At 51.9% G+C, this 18,903-nt stretch overlaps 1 protein-coding gene across 1 annotated transcript in view; it reads left to right on the plus strand.

Moving 5' to 3' along the window:
• The first annotated feature begins 1,137 nt into the window (after positions 1 to 1,137).
• Positions 1,138 to 18,903, plus strand: part of CGN (cingulin) — a 32,446-nt gene continuing 14,680 nt past the window's right edge. Inside the window, 11 exon segments of the mRNA XM_038768921.1 lie at positions 1,138 to 1,351; positions 2,364 to 3,010; positions 3,012 to 3,319; positions 3,479 to 3,542; positions 5,549 to 5,635; positions 5,867 to 6,006; positions 9,858 to 9,999; positions 11,200 to 11,412; positions 15,244 to 15,392; positions 15,477 to 15,609; positions 16,226 to 16,423. Coding sequence (XP_038624849.1) covers positions 2,381 to 3,010; positions 3,012 to 3,319; positions 3,479 to 3,542; positions 5,549 to 5,635; positions 5,867 to 6,006; positions 9,858 to 9,999; positions 11,200 to 11,412; positions 15,244 to 15,392; positions 15,477 to 15,609; positions 16,226 to 16,423 — 2,064 coding nt within the window. The 5' untranslated portion in view covers positions 1,138 to 1,351; positions 2,364 to 2,380.

Consider the following 18,903-nt stretch of genomic DNA (forward strand, 5'->3'; position numbering starts at 1 on the left):
CTTATAACCTCCTCCGCGCTTAGAACAGTGCTCTGCACACAGTAAGCGCTTAATAAATGCCAATATTATTATTACAAGTCGGCAACATCTAGAGATGGCCCCTACCCAACAACGGGCTCCCAGTCTAGAAGGGGGAGACGGACAACAAAACGAAACATGGGGACAGGTGTCAAGTCGACAGAACAAATAGAATTAAAGCTAGATGCACGTCATTAACAGAATAAATAGAATAGTAAATGTGTACAAGTAAAAAAGGAGAGTAATAAATCTGTACAAACATATATACAGGCGTTGTGGGGAGGGGAAGGAGGTAGGGCAGGGGGGATGGGGAGGAGGAGAGGGAAAAGGGAAAGGGAGGGAGAGGGAACCTGTATATATGTTTGTACATATTTATTACTCTATTTATTTTACTTTTTATTTATTAGTCTATTATTCTTTACTATTATTCTTTACTATTCTATTTATTTTATTTTGTTAGTACATTTGGTTTTGTTCTCCGTCTCCCCCTTTTAGACTGTGAGCCCACTGTTGGGTAGGGACCGTCTCTATATGTTACCAACTCGGACTTCCCAAGCGCTTAGTCCAGTTCTCTGCACACAGTAAGCGCTCAATCATCATCATCATCATCAATCGCATCTATCGAGCGCTTACTGCGTGCAGAGCACTGGACTAAGCGCTTGGGAAGTCCAAGTTGGCAACATCTAGAGATGGGCCCTACCCAACAGTGGGCTCACGGGCTCAATAAATACGATGGATTGATTGATTGATTGAAAAGGGGGCTCAGTCTGGGAAGGCCTCTTGGAGGAGGTGAGATCTTAGTAGGACACACTCTCTCTCTGTCTCTGTCTCTCTCTCACACCCGTGGACTCTCAATAGGACACACTCTCTCTCTGTCTCTGTCACTGTCTCTCACACCCATGGACTCTGTCCCCCTCCCCTGGGCCTCTGTCTACAGTCGTCCAGTTGGCCACCCCATCCCCCTCCTCCCTTCCCGTCCTCCCTGTGCCCAAACCAGTCTGGCCAGTCTGCGGCCCAGCCCGCCGCCCGTTGTGTTTTGGCCCCAGCCCGGGCTCCGGGTTTCGGTTTCTCCACTGGACGGCCGCCCCGACGACGACGACGTTGGCCTTGGTTCAGCCCAGCGGGAGCGGGCCGAGATGGGAAGTCCCACACAAGGCTACGCACACCCACATCCACCCACGCACCCCTCCCCGGCTTGGGCTCGCAGGAGAACCTGGAACAGGACCCGGGCCTCGTCCCCCGCACCCTAACCGCTCCCCCCCACTCCCCGCAGGCAGGCCAAAGCGGAGCCCGAGCCGGAGGCCGGGAGCTTTTAGCCTTGCTTAGTTCACAGGTGAGGCCGACTCCGGGCCCGGGACCCAGGGAGGACGGTTGGGGGGCGGCCCCGGGCTTGGGGGCTGCGGTGGAGGGAGGGCGGGAGAGCACCCCGCCTCCACTCGGGTCCCCCTGCCCATAGAGAAGCAGCGTGGCCCAGTGGAAAGAGCCCCGGCTTTGGAGTCGGAGGTCATGGGTTCGAATCCCGGCTCCGCCGCAACTCGTTATGTGACCTTGGGCAAGTCACTTAACTTCTCGGAGCCTCAGCGAGCTCGTCTGTAAAATGGGGAGGAAGACTGTGAGCCCCCCGTGGGACAGCCCGATCACCTTGAAACCTCCCCAGCCGTTAGAACGGTGCTTTGCACATAGTAAGTGCTTAGCAAGTACCATCATCATCATCATGGCCGTGTCACCCCAGGCCTGGTGTCCGCCCTGGCTGCTTTGGTTGGGGGGGGGGGGGATTTGGCCATTGAACCATTGAAGAGTCCCATTTGCTACCCTTGGATCGTGGCCCGCCCCCACCCCCGCTGGCCTTTCCCTGGACCCCCGCCCCCCGACACTGGGGAAGACCTGGAGGGTGGTGACACTGGTCTGGTTTGGGGGCCGCTGGGTGTGCCTGTGTGCCATCCGGGCCCCTAAACCCGCCCCCCGCCCCAGTTTTGGCCACGGGTGCGGGGGACGGTGGGATGTTTGTCCACACAGTGATTGCCACCGTGGGAGGGGCGGCTGGGGAAGGGGCCCCATTAGGTGTGAGTTTGTGTAGGTTTCTGCTTTGCTCACTTATCAGACTGTGGTCGGTGGGCGGACGGCTGGGGGGGGTCAGTCCTGGGTCCATGGAAGCCAGTGAGGCGGCTGGGAAAAGGGGGACCCAGCCCCCCCAAAACATTCCCAGCGGAGTGGGAGAAGGAACCGGACCAGACCTTCGTCCCGCCCTCGGCGGCGGGGTGGTGGAGGAGGTCTGGACCCCTGGGTGTGGGGGGTGGTGAGGAGGGGGTTCTCACCGCTGACCTCCTCCTCCTCACCCCCGGCAGGTGCTCCGGCCCAGTCGATGGCAGCCCCCGTGGATCACGGCGTCCAGATCCGCTTCATCACGGAGTCGGAGGCGGCGGCGGGGAGCGGGGGGCGGCGGGGCCCCCGGCGGGGCCCAGTGAAGGACTCGCGGGACAGCTCCTACGGCGTGGCCGTGCGCGTGCAGGGCATCGCCGGCCAGCCCTTCGTCGTCCTCAACAGCGGCCAGGGTGGCGGGGACTCCTTCGGGGTGCAAATCAAGGGGGCCCGGGCCCCCGCCAGCGCCCCAGGCTCCGATTCCGAGCTCCCGGAGAACCCCTACGGGCCGTGCCCGGGCCCCCAGCGCCCAGACGAGGGGCAGCGGGGCCCGGGCCCGGCCCAGGCCCAGGCCGCGGCCCAGGCCCAGGCCACCCCCGCCACCGTGGACACAGCCCCGCTGTCCTCCGTGGATTCGCTCATCACCAAGTTTGACCGGCGCGGGGGCCCCAGCCGGAGCCGGGCCCGGGGCCGGCGGTCCCGGCCCCTGGCCCCGGAGGAGCGCAAGAGGAGCCAGAGCCTGGACGGCCGCTCGTCCCGCGAACCGCCCCGCCAGTGGGAGCCGGAGCCCGGCAGCCCCGCGCCGCCCGACTCCCAGCTGACCCACAGCACGGGCAGCCTGGGCCGCCGCCACCCCCCCCCACGACCCCCTGACCCATGACCCCCTGAGCCCAGCCCACCGCTCCCGCCAGACCCGGGACTGGGTGGAGCGGAGCTTCGACGGGCCCCGGGAGCCGGCCTCGCCGCGGGCCAGACCCCCCGGCTCCCCGCCGGCCGCGGGGGCCTCGCGTCCGCCCCTGCGGGACCCCCTGCGTCTCTCCCCGGCCCTCCCCGCTCAGCTCAAGTCGACCCCCGACCTCCTGCGGGATCAGCGGGAGTCCGCCCCGTCCCCGGGCGGCCTCGACCACATCAGGGCAGCCCTCTATGACCTCCTCCGGGAAGGGTGAGTGGGACGGGATGAGCGGTGGGCCACGGGGCGTGAAGGGCGGTGGGCCCTGGAGCGTGATGAGAGGTGGGTTTGCCCACCTCTCACCTTGGCCTCTGCCGTGGAGGGTCCGGCCACCCCTCTCCGACCGCTCCCCCCTCACCCTCCCGCCCCCAGGAGCTCTGAGAGCGACTCTTCGGTCAGCAAGAAAGTCAGCCTGGTGCTGGAGCACGTGCAGGCGGTGAGTGGGTGGGGCCCGAGAGTCGGGGGGGACCTGGGTTCTAATCCCGACTCCCTCCCTTGCTCGATGGGTGAGCGAGGGCAAGCCCCTTCACTTCCCTGGGCCTCACTATCCTCATCTGGAAAAATGGGGATGGGTAGTTGTGTTGATTGAGCGCTTACTTTGTGCAGAGCACTGTAACGAAACATTTGGGAGAGGACGGTGTAACGATAAAACGGTCGCGTTCCTTGCCCACACCGAGCCGACGGTCTAGAGGGGAAAAATTTTAAGGGCCCGTCGAGATTTGAACCCGGCTGGCTGGATTCAGAGTCCAAAGTGCTAACCATTACACCATAGGGCCCTTAATTCCGTGAGCCCCATATGGCCCGCGGTTGGAGTCCAGCGTGATCATTCATTCATTCAATCGTATTTAAATCTGTATTCAATCTGTAAAATGGGGGTGAAGACTGTGAGCCCCCCGCGGGACAATCTGATTGCCTTGTAACCTCCCCAGTGCTTAGAACAGTGCTTTGTACATAGTAAGCGCTTAATAAATGCCATCATCATCATCATTTATTGAGCGCTTGCTGTGTGCAGAGCACTGTACTAAGCGCTTGGGAAGTCCAAGTCGGCAACATATAGAGGCGGTCCCATTTAAATCTGTATTCAATCTGTAAAATGGGGATGAAGACTGTGAGCCCCCCGCGGGACAATCTGATTACCTTGTAACCTCCCCAGCGCTTAGAACAGTGCTTTGCACATAGTAAGCGCTTAATAAATGCCATCATCATCATCATTTATTGAGCGCTTGCTGTGTACAGAGCACTGTACTAAGCGCTTGGGAAGTCCAAGTCGGCAACATATAGAGGCGGTCCCTACCCAACAGCGGGCTCACAGTCTAGAAGGGACTGGAGACAGACCACAAAACAACGTTATTTTATTAGTTGTATATACCCCAGTGCTTAGTACGATGCCTGCCATCATCATCATCATCAATCGTATTTATTGAGTGCTTACTATGTGCAGAGCACTGTACTAAGCGCTTGGGAAGTACAAATTGGCAACATATAGCGACAGTCCCTACCCAACAGTGGGCTCACAGTCTAAAAGGGGGAGACAGAGAACAAAACCAAACATACTAACAAAATAAAATAAATAGAATAGATATGTACAAACAAAATAAATAAATAAATAAATAGAGTAATAAATATGTACAAACATATATACATATATATTGCCACATAGTAAGTGCTTAACAGATACTAATATGATAAAATAAAGCCGGGGCGGGGGCGGCGGCGAGAGCCTGGTGGCCTGGGGTGGCGGCGCCAAAGCCCTAGGAGTCACCCTCCGAGGGTTCATCCTGCACAGAAGCAATCAATCAATCAATCAATCAATCAATCGTATTTATTGAGCGCTTACTGTGTGCAGAGCACTGTATTAAGCGCTTGGGAAGTCCAAGTCGGCAACATCTAGAGACGGTCCCTACCCAACAGCGGGCTCACAGTCTAGAAGGGGGAGACAGAGAACAAAACACATAGCGTGGCTTAAGGGAAGGAGCCTGGGGTTGGGAGTCGGAGGTCGTGGGTTCTAATCCCGGCCCCACCACTTATCAGCTGTGTGACTTTGGGCAAGTCACTTGACTTCCCTGGGCCTCAGTGACCTCATCTGCCAAATGGGGGTGAAGACTGTGAGCCCCCCGTGGGATGACCTGATCCCCTTGTGCCTACCCCGGTGCACAGTAAGTGCTTAAACAGATATCACCTGTATATATGTTTGTACATATTTATTACTCTATTTATTTATTTTACTTGTACATATCTATTCTATTTTATTTTGTTAGTATGTTTGGTTTTGTTCTCTGTCTCCCCCTTTTAGACTGTGAGCCCACTGTTGGGTAGGGACCATCTCTCTATGTTGCCAACTTGGACTTCCCAAGCGCTTAGTCCAGTGCTCTGCACACAGTAAGCGCTCAATAAATACAACTGATTGATTGATTGATTGATTGATTGATGTCACCATCGCAGGCAGCGGCGCCCCCGGCCCGAGACGAGCTGGCGGCGGCGGCGGCGAGACTGGAGGAGCTGCAACAGAAGCTGGACGAGGAGGTGAAGGTACGAGGGGTTGGGGGGTGGCCGGAGGACCCCGTCGGAGGGACAACCGGGGCCTGGGGTGCCCCGTGCGGATCCCTCATCTGTAAAATGGGGATGGAAGACTGTGAGCCCCACGTGGGACAACCTTGTATCCTTGTATCCCGCCCCAGCGCTCAGAACAGTGCTCTGCGCATAGTAAGCGCTCAATAAATACGATTGATTGAATGGATGAATGAATCTCGCCCGGTCCAGAAGCGGCAGAAGCTAGAGGGGCCGCGGGAGCCACCGCGGCCTGGCCTGGAGCTGCAGCTGGAGGACAAGGTGCAGGAGTGCGCCCATCTGCAGGAGCAGCTGGAGAAGACCGAGGCCGACCTGAGACGCGGCACCCAGGAGTCAGTGGCCCCCGGCGGGCCCCGGGGCGGGGACTCCGTCCCGTCCCTCGTTCCCTCGGTCCTGCTGGCCGAGCGCTTACCACGTGCGGGGCGCTGTGCGGAGCGCTTGGGACGGGAGAGCACAGCCGTAGGCGGGCACTCTCCCTGCCCATGCTGAGCTGCCAGACTAGAAGGGGAGACAGGCAGTAATAGAAATGACTAATAGAATGATAGAATTCTATATAAATCATATAAAGTGATATAAATTACATATATAATTATATAAATTATATATAATTATATGTGTAATTATATATAAATCATAGAAAACTGTATATAATTATATAAATTATATATAATTATATAAAATTATATATAGCTATATGAATCACACATACAAATCATAAAATTATATGTAATTATATAAATTATACATAGTTATATATAAGTTATATGAAACTATGTAATTATATAAATTACACATGTATAAACTATATGAAATAATATATGATTATATAAATTACATAATTATATAGAATTTAAATAAAATTATATAAAATTATATGAATTACATATGTAATTATATATCAATCAATCAATCATATTTATTGAGCGCTTACTATGTGCAGAGCACTGTACTAAGCGCTTGAATATATATTCATATATATTCATATATATGATTATATAAATTATATGTATAGATTATATAAAATTATATACGATTAAATGTGATCATATATAAATTATATAAAATTTATGATCATATAAATTATATATAATTACGTATGAATTATATAAGATCATATATAATTATATAAATTGCACATATAAATTATATAAAATTATATATAATTGTATATGATTATAGATAAATTACATATGTATAAATTATATAAAATTATATATAGTTATATAAATTACATATGATTATATGTAAATTATATAAGATTATATATCATCATCATCAATTGTATTTATTGAGTGCTTACTATGTGCAGAGCACTGTACTAAGCGCTTGGGAAGTACAAATTGGCAACAAATAATGACAGTCCCATTATATATAATTATATATAAATTATATAAAATTATATATGATTATATAAATTGTATATATAATTATATATAAATTATAGAAATAAATGATAATAATGATGGCCTTTATTAAGCGCTGACTATGTGCCAAGCACTGTTCTAAGCGCTGGGGAGGTGACAAGGTGATCAGGTTGTCCCACGGCGGGCTCACAGTCTTCATCCCCACTTTACAGATGAGGTAACAGAGGCACAGAGAATAATGATAATAATAATGATGGCCAGTCTTCATCCCCACTTTACAGATGAGGTAACAGAGGCACAGTGAATAATAATGACGATGGCGTTTATTAAGCGCTTGCTATGTGCAAAGCACTGTTCTAAGCGCTGGGGAGGTGACGAGGTGATCAGGTTGTCCCACGGCGGGCTCACAGTCTTCATCCCCACTTTACAGATGAGGTAACAGAGGCACAGTGAATAATAATGATGATGGTGTTTATTAAGCGCCTGCTATGTGCAAAGCACTGTTCTAAGCACTGGGGAGGTGACAAGGTGATCAGGTTGTCCCACAGCGGGCTCACAGTCTTCATCCCCACTTTACAGATGAGGTAACAGAGGCACAGAGAATAATGATAATAATAATAACAATGGCCAGTCTTCATCCCCACTTTACAGATGAGGTAACGGAGGCACAGAGAATAATAATAATGATGGCATTTATTAAGCGCTGACTATGTGCAAAGCACTGTTCTAAGCGCTGGGGAGGTGACAAGGTGATCAGGTTGTCCCATGGGGGGCTCACAGATTTCATCCCTGCTTTACAGATGAGGTAACAGAGGCACAGTGAATAATAATAATAATGGCATTTATTAAGCGCTTACTATGTGGAAAGCACTGGTCTGAGCGCTGGGGAGGTGACAGGGTGATCAGGTTGTCCCACGGGGGGCTCACAGTCTTCATCCCCATTTTACAGATGAGGTAACAGAGGCACAGAGAAGTTAAGTGACCTGCCCAAAGTCACACAGCTGACAATTGATGAGATGAGATGAGAGATAGTAGTAATGGGATTTGTTACCTCTCTCCGTACCCTCAAAGAGCTAACAGTCTAGAGGATGAGCAAGTCAGGGCGGCGCAGAAGGGAGAGGGAGACGAGGAAAGGAGAAGTTAGTCTGGGAAGGCCTCTCGGAGGAGATGGGCCTTCAGGAAGGCTCTGAAGGGAGGGAGAGAGTAATAAGCAGGGAAGCAGCGCACCTCGGTGGAAAGAGCCCGGGCTTTGGAGTCAGAGGTCGTGGGTTCAAATCTCGGCCCCACCACTTGTCAGCTGGGTGACTTTGGGTAAGTCACTCAACTTCTCTGGACCTCAGTTACCTCACCGGTAAAATGGGGGATGAAGACTGTGAGCCCCCCCACCGTGGGACAACCTGATCACCTTGTCACCTCCCCAGCGCGTAGAACAGGGCTTTGCACATAGAAAGCGCTTAATGAATGCCATTATTATTATTAATAATAAGCTCTGGGGGGGTGACAAGGTGATCAGGTTGTCCCACGGGGGGCTCACAGTCTTCATCCCCATTTTACAGATGAGGGAGTGACATTTATAATAATAATAATAATGATGATGACATTTATTAAGCGCTTAGTATGTGCAAAGCACTGTTCTAAGCGCTGGGGAGGTTACAAGTTGATCAGGTTGTCCCACGGGGGGCTCACAGTCTTCATCCCCATTTTACAGATTAGGTAAAAGAGGCACAGAGAAGTTAAGTGACCCGCCCAAAGTCACACATGCCATTATTAATAATGGCATTTATTAAGCGCTTTGTATGTGCAAAGCACTCTTCTATGCGCTGGGGAGGTTACATTCATTCATTCATTCATTTAATCGCATTTATTGAGCACTTACTGTGTGCAGAGCACTGTACTAAGCGCTTGGAAAGTCCAATTTGGCAACATATAGTGACGGTCCCTACCCAACAGCAGGCTCACAGTCTAGAAGGGGGAGACAGACGACAAAACGACATATTAACAAAATAAAATAAATAGAATAAATGTGTAGAAACATAGTACATAGGTTACATAGTAAGGGCTTAACAAATACCATTATTACTATTAATAACAATAATAATAATAACATTTATTATCAATCAATCAATCGTATTTATTGAGCGCTTACTGTGTGCAGAGCACTGTACTAAGCGCTTGGGAAGTACAAGTCGGCAACACATAGAGACAGTCCCTACCCAACAGCGGGCTTACAGTCTAGAAAGTGGGCTCACAGTAAGAATGATGGCATTTATTAAGCGCTTACTATGTGCAAAGCACTGTTCTAAGCTCTGGGGAGGTTACAAGGTAATCAAGTTGTCCCACGGCGGGGGGCTCACAGTCTTAATCCCCATTTTACAGATATGAGGCAACTGAGGCACAGAGAAGTTAAGTGACTTGCCCACAGTCATTCATTCAATCATATTTATTGAGCGCTTACTGTGTGCAGAGCACTGGACTAAGCGCTTGGGAAGTCCAAGTTGGCAACATATAGGGACGGTCCCTACCCAACAGTGGGCTCACAGTCTAGTCCCCCAGCTGATGAGTGGCGGAGCAGGGATTTGAACCCTTGACCTCTGACTCCAAAGCCTGTGCTCTTTCCACTAAGCCACGCTCTTATGATGTGCCAGGCACTGTACTAAGCGTACTAAGAGTAACTGCGTGTTGGATTCGTTGCTTGCCCTCACCCCCGCCACTGTCACCACCCACTAGACGCTCCCCCAGCTTCACCCAGACCTCGGGGCGTCCCAGCCCGAGGCAGGGGCGAGGCTGACGGTGGCCCGCGCCCCTCGGGGTGCCCACAGGCTCCAGGACCTGCAGCTCCGCCAGGACCAGGCCGAGCGGCTGCGACGCGAGGCGGAGGAGCGTCTCGGGGAGCTGCGGGACGAGCTGGCCTACGTCCGCGGCCAGGCCAGCCCCGCCGGAGGCAGAGAGGCCCAGAGGAAGGTGGGTGGGCGCGGGGACCCCCGGCGGGGCACGGAGGCCCGGTGGGGTGCAGGGGAAGGGCGTCAAAAATCTCCAGTGGCTACCAATCAATCTGCGCATCCGGCAGAAACTGCTCACCCTGGGCTTCAAGGCTGTCCATCCATCACCTCGTCCCCTCCTACCTCACCTCCCTTCTCTCCTTCTCCAGCCCAGCCCGCACCCCCCGCTCCTCTGCCACTAATCTCCTCACCGGGCCTCGTTCTCGCCCGTCCTGCCGTCGACCCCCGGGCCTGGAATGCCCTCCCTCTGCCCATCCGCCAAGCTCGCTCTCTTCCTCCCTTCAAGGCCCTACTGAGAGCTCACCTCCTCCAGGAGGCCTTCCCACACTGAGCCCCCTCCTTCCTCTCCCTCTCGTCCCCCTCTCCATCCCCCCGTCTTACCTCCTTCCCTTCCCCACAGCACCTGTACAGATGTATATATGTTTGTACAGATTTATTACTCTATTTATTCTATTTACCTTATTTTGTTAATATGTTGGTTTTGTTGTCTGTCTCCCCCTTCTAGACTGTGAGCCCACTGTTGGGTAGGGACCGTCTCTAGATGTTGCCAACTTGGACTTCCCAAGCGCTTAGCCCAGTGCTCTGCACACAGTAAGCGCTCGATAAATACAATTGATTGATTGATTAATCAGGGGCACATTGCCTGTCTCCCCCTTCTAGCCTGTGAGCCCACTGTTGGGTAGGGACCGTCTCTAGATGTTGCCAACTTGGACTTCCCAAGCGCTTAGCCCAGTGCTGTGCACACAGTAAGCGCTCGATAAATACGATTGATTGATTGATCAGGGGCACGTTGTCTGTCTCCCCCTTCTAGCCCGTGAGCCCGCTGTTGGGTAGGGACCGTCTCTAGATGTTGCCGACTTGGACTTCCAAAGCACTTAGCCCCTGTAAGCCCCTTAGCACCTGTATATATATATATATGTTTGTACATATTTATTACTCTATTTTACCTGTACCTATCTATTCTATTTATTTTGTTAATATGTTTGGTTTTGTTCTCTGTCTCCCCCTTTTAGACTGTGAGCCCGCTGTCGGGTAGGGACTGTCTCTATATGTTGCCAATTTGTACTTCCCAAGTGCTTAGCCCAGTGCTCTGCACACAGTAAGCGCTCGATAAATACGATCGATTGATTGATGGATCAGGGGCACCCACCCTCACCCGCAGGAGCTGCTGGAGACGCGGGAGGAGCTGGAGGAGGCCCTGTCCGGGAAGCAGAGGCTGGAGGAGCAGCTGCGCCAGCGGGAGCGGGAGCTGACGGCCCTGAAGGGAGCCCTCAAGGAAGAGGTGGCATCCAGGGATCAGGAGGTGGAACGCGTGCGCCAACAGTGCCAGCTCGACACCGACCAGCTGCGCCGCAACTTGCAGGACGCCTCCCAGGTGCCGCCCGGGACGAGGCGCGGGAGGAGAGGGGAGGCCGGGCCCGCCCCAGCGCCGGCGGGGAGCGTGGACCGGAGCGGGGTTCCCACCCATTCAGTCATATAGATTTAGCGAGCGCTTACCGCGTGCGAAGCACTGTACTGAGCGCTTGGAAGAGGACGATCTAACATCATCATCATCATCATCAGTCGTATTTATTGAGCGCTTACTATGTGCAGAGCACTGGACTAAGCGCTTGGGAAGTCCAAATTGGCAACATCTAGAGACAGTCCCTACCCAACAGTGGGCTCACAGTCTAAAAGGGGGAGACAAAACCAAACATACTAACACAATAAAATAAATAGAATAGATATGTACAAGTAAAATAAATAAATAAATAGAGTAATAAATCTGTACAAACATATATACAGGTGCTGTGGGGAAGGGAAGGAGGTAAGATGGGGGGGATGAAGAGGGGGACGAGGGAACATCAGACACGTTCCCTGCGCCCCCCAAAATAGCTCGCGGTCTAGAGGGGCAGAGCACCCTGCTGCGGGCAGAGTATGTACTGGACACCCGCCGGGGGTGGAATATAGAGAAGCAACGTGGCTCAGTGGAAAGAGCCCGGGCTTTGGAGTCGGTGGTCATGGGTTCGAATCCCCACTCCGCCGCATGTCTGCTGTGTGGCCTTGGGCAAGGCACTTCACTTCTCTGAGCCTCAGTCCCCTCATCTGGAAAATGGGGATTAAGACTGTGAGCCCCACGTGGGACAACTTGATCACCTCGTATTCCCCCTCAGCGCTTAGAACAGTGCTCTGCACATAGTAAGTGCTTAACAAATGCCATTATTACTATTATTATTGTACTGGACACCTGCCAAGGCTGAGGCGTTGTTCTGGGCACCCGCCGGAGGGGTAACGCCGAACTGAACGCCCTCCGGGAGCAGAACACTGTACTAGGTACCCTCCGGGAGCGGAACTCCGTGATTGGGAGAGAAGATGGGATGGAGGAAGCCCAGTCTCCCCACCTGTCACTCCTGCAACAGCCTCAAACTCTCCCGTGCTGCCTAAATCCGTGGTTCAGTGGAAAGAGCCCGGGCTTTGGAATCAGAGGTCATGGGTTCGACTCCTGGCTCCGCCAGTTGTCAGCTGTGTGACCTTGGGCAAATCAGTTAACTTCTCTGTGCCTCAGTTACCTCATCTGTAAAATGGGGATTGACCGTGAGCCCCCCGTGGGACAACCTGATCACCTTGTATCCCCCCAGTGCTTAGAACAGTGCTTTGCACATAGTAAGCGCTTAATAAATGCCATCATTATTATTGTTATTATTAAATCCTCATGTGCTCAGGGCCCTGGGAGCAATTATAACCATATAATAATAATAATAATTACGGTACTTGTTAAGCAGTTACTATGTGCCAAGCACTGTTCTAAACACAGGGATACAAGGTGATCGGGTGGGACACGGTCCCTGTCCCACGTGGGGCTCACATTCTTATCCCCATTTGACAGATGAGGTCACTGAGGCCCAGAGAAGTGAAGTGACTTGCCCAAGTTCACACAGCAGACATGGGGCAGAGCCAGGATTAGAACCCAGGCCTGGGCTGTACCCACTAAGCCACGCTGCTTCTCCATATCCTGGTGGAAGGGGGGCAGGCCTGAGTTCCTAATCCCGGCTCCATCATGTGAAATTCCCTTCCCTTCCTCTGTGCCTCAGTGACCTCATCTGTCAAATGAGGTCTCCTTCCTACATTGGATTTTCTAACCTTTCTTTCGCCTTCCCCATTCGTTCATTCATTTCATTCAGTCGTACTTATTGAGCGCTTACTGTGTGCAGAGCACCGGACTAAGCGCTTGGGAAGTCCGAGTTGGCAACATAGAGAGACAGTCCCTACCCAACAGCGGGCTCACAGTCTAGAAGGGGGAGACAGACAACAAAACAAAACATATTAACAAAATAAACTAAATAGAATAAATATGTACAAGTAAATTAAATAGAGTAATAAATATGTACATACATCTATACGTATATACAGGTGCTGTGGGGAGGGGAAGGAGGTGAGGCGGGGGCGTTGGGGGAGCAGGGGGCTGTGGAAGAGCTGGAATTTGAACCCATGACCTCTGACTCCCAAGCCAGGGCTCTTTCCACTGAGCCATGCTGCTTTTTTTTTTTTGTACTTCTGATTCATTCATTCGTTCAATCGTATTTATTGAGCGCTTGCTGTGTGCAGAGCACTGGACTAAGCGCTTGGGAAGTCCAAGTCGGCAGCATCTAGAGACGGCCCCTACCCAACAGCGGGCTCACGGTCTAGAAGGGGGAGACAGGGAACAAAACATATTAACAAAATAAAATAAATAGAATGAATATGTACAAATAAAATAGAGTAATAAATACGTACATTCATTGAATTGTATTTATTGAGCGCTGACTGTGTGCAGAGCACTGTACTAAGCGCTTGGGCAGTCCTAGTTGGCAACATCTAGAGACGGTCCCGACCCAACAGCGGGCTCACAGTCTAGAAGGGGGAGACAGACAACAGAACATATTGGCAAAATAAAATAAATAGAATAAACATGTACAGATAAAAGAAATAAATAGAGTAATATATCCATACAAACATATATGTGAGCCCACTGTTGGGTAGGGACCGCCTCTATATGTTGCCAACTTGGACTTCCCAAGCGCTTAGTCCAGTGCTCTGCACACAGTAAGCGCCCAATAAATACGATTGATTGATTACAGGTGCTGTGGGGAGGGGAAGGAGGTAAGGCGGGTGGGATGGGGATCCCGAATCTCACCCGGAATCTCATCGGTCCTGCGGCTTCGGGTGGCAGGGAAGAGGTGGGGGGGTCAGCGCTTAATAAATGCCATCATTATTAACCTTCTAGACTGTGAGCCCACTGTTGGGTAGGGACCGTCTCTATACGTTGCCAACTTGCACTTCCCAAGCGCTTAGTCCGGTGCTCTGCACACAGTAAGCGCTCAGTAAATACGATTGAGTGAATGAATGAATGAACCGGGCGTTTAGAACAGTCCTCGAAACATAGTAAGTCCTTAGCAAATACCATAATAACCAAAAAAAAAATCGTGGGACAGGGACTGAGTCCAATCCGATTTGCCTTGCTCCACCTCAGCGCTTCGTTCACTGGCACGTAGTAAGAACTTAACAAATACTTATTTGTTTATCATTATTATTTATTCTTCTAGACTGTGAGCCCACTGTTGGGTAGGGACCGTCTCTCTATGTTGCCAACTTGGACTTCCCAAGCGCTTAGTCCAGTGCTCTGCACACAGTAAGCGCTCAGTAAATACGATTGAGTGAATGAATGAATGAACCGGGTGTTTAGAACAGTCCTCGAAACATAGTAAGGCCTTAGCAAATACCATAATAACAATGCCACCCCGGGGGCCCTCGCCTGCCAGCCCCCCAACCCTTTCTACTTTAACCCGGGGGGGGCAAGGAGGCTCGAAATGAAGCAGGTGCTGTGCTGGATGCCGACCGTGTGCCGGGCATTATGCCAGCCACTGGCCACGTGAAGCGGCTTGGCTCAGCGGAAAGCACGTGGGCTTTGGAGTCAGAGGTCATGGGTTCAAATCCCGGCTCTGCCAATTGTCAGCTGGGTGACTTGGGGCGAGTCACTTCTCGGTGTCTCGGTTTCCTCACCTGTAAAATGGGGATTGACACTGCGAGCCCCGCATGGGACAACCTGATCACCTCGTATCCTCCCCAGCGCTTAGAACAGTGCTTTGCACGTAGTAAGCGCTTAACAAATGCCATTATTATTATGGGGAGGGGGCCCAGTCCGGTGCCCGGCATGGAACGAGCGCTCAACAAATCCCACCCCGCTCAGGAACGGGCGACCTTGGAGGCCGAGCGGCAGAAGGTGTCCATGCTGGTGCGCGAGCTCCAGCGCGAGCTGGAGGAGAGCGCCGAGGAGAACGGACACTGGCAGGGCCTCTTCCAGAAGAACAAGGAGGAGCTGAAGGCCGCCAAGCAGGAGTGAGTGTCCATCTCGGCGCGGGGCCGCGGGGGTGGGCCTGTCCCGGGGGGAAACTGAGCCCTGCCCGGTCCCCCCCACAAAAGGCTGCTACAGTTGAGGCTGGAGAAGGAAGAGCTGGAGGAGGAGATGCGAGAGCGGCTGCAGGCGGCGCAGAGGGAGGCCGACCAGCTCCGCGCCGGCGCCCAGGACGCCTGGCAGGCCGAGGCGCTCAGAAAGGTGTGCGGGATGGGTCTGGGGGCGAGGGACGGGGACATGGCTGGGGGGATATCATGAGCAGAGCGACTAGGGGCGGGTCACGGTGGGAGGGTCACCGTGGGTGGGAGGGCTGAGGTGAGGGGAGCGGGTGTCTCAACCAGAGGGGTCGGGGTTCACGAGCCCACTTTTGGGTAGGGACCGTCTCTAGATGTTGCCAACTTGTAATTCCCAAGCGCTTAGTCCAGTGCTCTGCGCTCAATATCATCATCATCATCAATCGTATTTATTGAGCGCTTACTATGTGCAGAGCACTTGGGAAGTACAAATTGGCAACATATAGAGACAGTCCCTACCCAACAGTGGGCTCACAGTCTTAAAGGGGGAGACAGAGAACAAAACCAAACGTACTAACAAAATAAAATAAATAGGATAGATATGTACAAGTAAAATAAATAAATAAATAAATAGAGTAATAAATCTGTACAAACATATATACATATATACAGGTGCTGTGGGGACGGGAAGGAGGTAAGATGGGGGGATGGAGAGGGGGACGAGGGGGAGAGGAAGGAAGGGGCTCAGTCTGGGAGGGCCTCCTGGAGGAGGTGAGCTCTCAGTAGGGCGATGTCCCAACCAGGCGCGGGCCGAGGCGGAGGCGACGGCCAGCCAGCGGCAGGCGGCCGTGGAGGCGACGCTGCGGGAGACGCAGGAGGAGAACGACGACTTCCGCCGCCGAATCCTGGGCCTCGAGCAGCAGCTCAAGGAGGCCCGGGGCCTCGCCGACGGCGGGGAGGCCCTGGAGGCCCGGCTCAGGGACAGAGTCCAGCGGCTCGAGGTCAGTGCCGGCCCCCCCTCCGGTCAGGCCGCCTGCCAATCAATCAGTCAATCAATCAATCAGTCGTATTTATTGAGCGCTTACTGGGTGCCGAGCACTGGACCAAGCGCTTGGGGAATCCCAGTTGGCAACATCTAGCGACGGTCCCTACCCAACAGCGGGCTCACAGGCTAGAAGGGGGAGACAGGCAACAAAACAAAATATATTAACAAAATTAAATAAGTAGAATAAATATGTACAATAAATGGTGACTGGCTCTGAACACCATAAAGAATGGGTCGTAATAATTGTGGTATTCTTGTTAAGCGCTTACATGCCAAAGCACTGGGGTAGAGGGCAACTTGCCCAAAGTCACACAGCTGAGAAGAGGCGGAGCCGGGATTCGAACCCAGGGCCTCCGACTCCAAAGCCCGGGCTCTTTCCACTAAGCCACGCTGCTTTTCCCCGTCTTCCGGGACCCCCAACTTTGCCCTGGGCAGCAAATGGGACCTAAGCCCCCGGAGGGAGTGCCCAGGGTTATCGGCTGCGTGGAAGGGAAGCAGTGTGGCCTAATGGCTAGAGCCCAGGCCTGAGAGTCAGAAGGACCTGGGTTCTAATCCTGGCGTCGCCACTTGACTGCTGGGTGACATCGGGAAAGTCACTTCTCTGGGCCTCAGTTCCCTCGTCTGTAAAACGGGCATTGAGACTGTGAGCCCACTGTTGGGTAGGGACCGTCTCTCTATGTTGCCAACTTGGACTTCCCAAGTGCTTAGTACAGTGCTCTGCACCCAGTAAGCGCTCAATAAATACGATTGATTGATTGATTAAGACTGGGAGTCCCACGTGGGACAGGGACCGGGTCCAACCTGGCTAGCTTGTATCTACCCCAGCGCTTGACGATGATGACGATGGCATTTATTTAGCGCTTACTATGAGCGAAGCACCGTCCCAGGGGGTAGATACGGGGTCATCGGGTCGTCCCTCGGGGGGCTCCCAGTCTTAATCCCCATTTTCCAGATGAGGTAACTGAGGCCCCGAGAAGTGAAGTGGCTCTCCCAAGCCCACATAGCCGACAAGATTAGAACCCACGTCCTCTGACTCCCAAGCCCGGGCTCTTTCCACTAAGCCATGCTGCTTCTCTTAGTACAGTGCCTGGCACTATTATTATTAATATTAATTATTATTATTATTATTATTATTATTATTACTATTATTATTATTATTACTATTATCCGGACCAGCACCCTGCCTCCAGAAGTGGGGGGCTCACCCGCACCAGGGCAGTTGGGACTCCGCTCCTTCCCACTGTCCCCCACCCTGGCGATCGGCCCATCGTGGCTCAGTGGAAAGAGCCCGGGCTTTGGAGTCAGAGGTCAGGGGTTCGAATCCCGGCTCCGCCACTCGTCAGCTGTGTGACCTTGGGCAAGTCACTTCACTTCTCTGAGTCTCCGTTACCTCATCTGTAAAATGAGGGTCAACTGTGAGCCCCACGTGGGACAACTTAATCACCTTGTATCCTCCCCGGCGCTTAGAACAGGGCTTTGCACATAGTAAGCGCTTAACAAATGCCATCATTATTATTATTATTATCTTTCCGTCTGACCACACTCCCTCCTACTGCGTTTCACGCCCCGTCCCCTCTTGCCTGGGCGGGGGTTTCGGTCCCCCCCCCACCCCCCGACCCCACGTGAACCCCCAATCAATCAATCAATCGTATTTATTGAGCGCTTACTGTGTGCAGAGCACTGTACTAAGCACTTGGGAAGTCCAAGTCGGCAACACATAGAGACGGTCCCTACCCAACAGCGGGCTCACGGTCTAGAAGGGGAAGACAGAGAACAAAACCAAACATACTAACAAAGTAAAATAAATAGAATAGATATGTACAAGTAAGATAGAGTAATAAATATGTACAAACATATATGCATATATATGTACATATATAGATATATATATAGCTATATATCGATATATAGATATAGATATATCTATATATCGATATATAGCTATATATATACACATATAGACCCGGAGGGCAGAGATTCAGGCCCCTCCTCCTCCACCCCACCCTCCTCAGCCTTCTCTGCCCCTCTTTTTCTTTCGGTCCCCCCACCCCCGACCCCACGTGAACCCCCAATCAATCAATCGTATTTATTGAGCACTTACTGTGTGCAGAGCACTGGACTAAGCGCTTGGGAAGTCCAAGTCGGCAACACATAGAGACGGTCCCTACCCAGCAGCGGGCTCACGGTCTAGAAGGGGGAGACAGAGAACAAAACCAAACATACTCACAAAATAAAATAAATAGAATAGATATGTACAAGCAAAATAAATAAATAAATAGAGTAATAAATATGTACACACATATATACATATACACACATATGTATATACGTATACATATGTATATATGTGTGTACATATATAGAGGTATATATATACATCTAATGCATATACATCTAATGTATACATCTGTTATCTATCTATGCTATATCTATCTA

This window comes from Tachyglossus aculeatus, chromosome Y4 (assembly GCF_015852505.1).
Source record: "Tachyglossus aculeatus isolate mTacAcu1 chromosome Y4, mTacAcu1.pri, whole genome shotgun sequence".
Taxonomy (NCBI): Eukaryota; Metazoa; Chordata; class Mammalia; order Monotremata; family Tachyglossidae; genus Tachyglossus; species Tachyglossus aculeatus.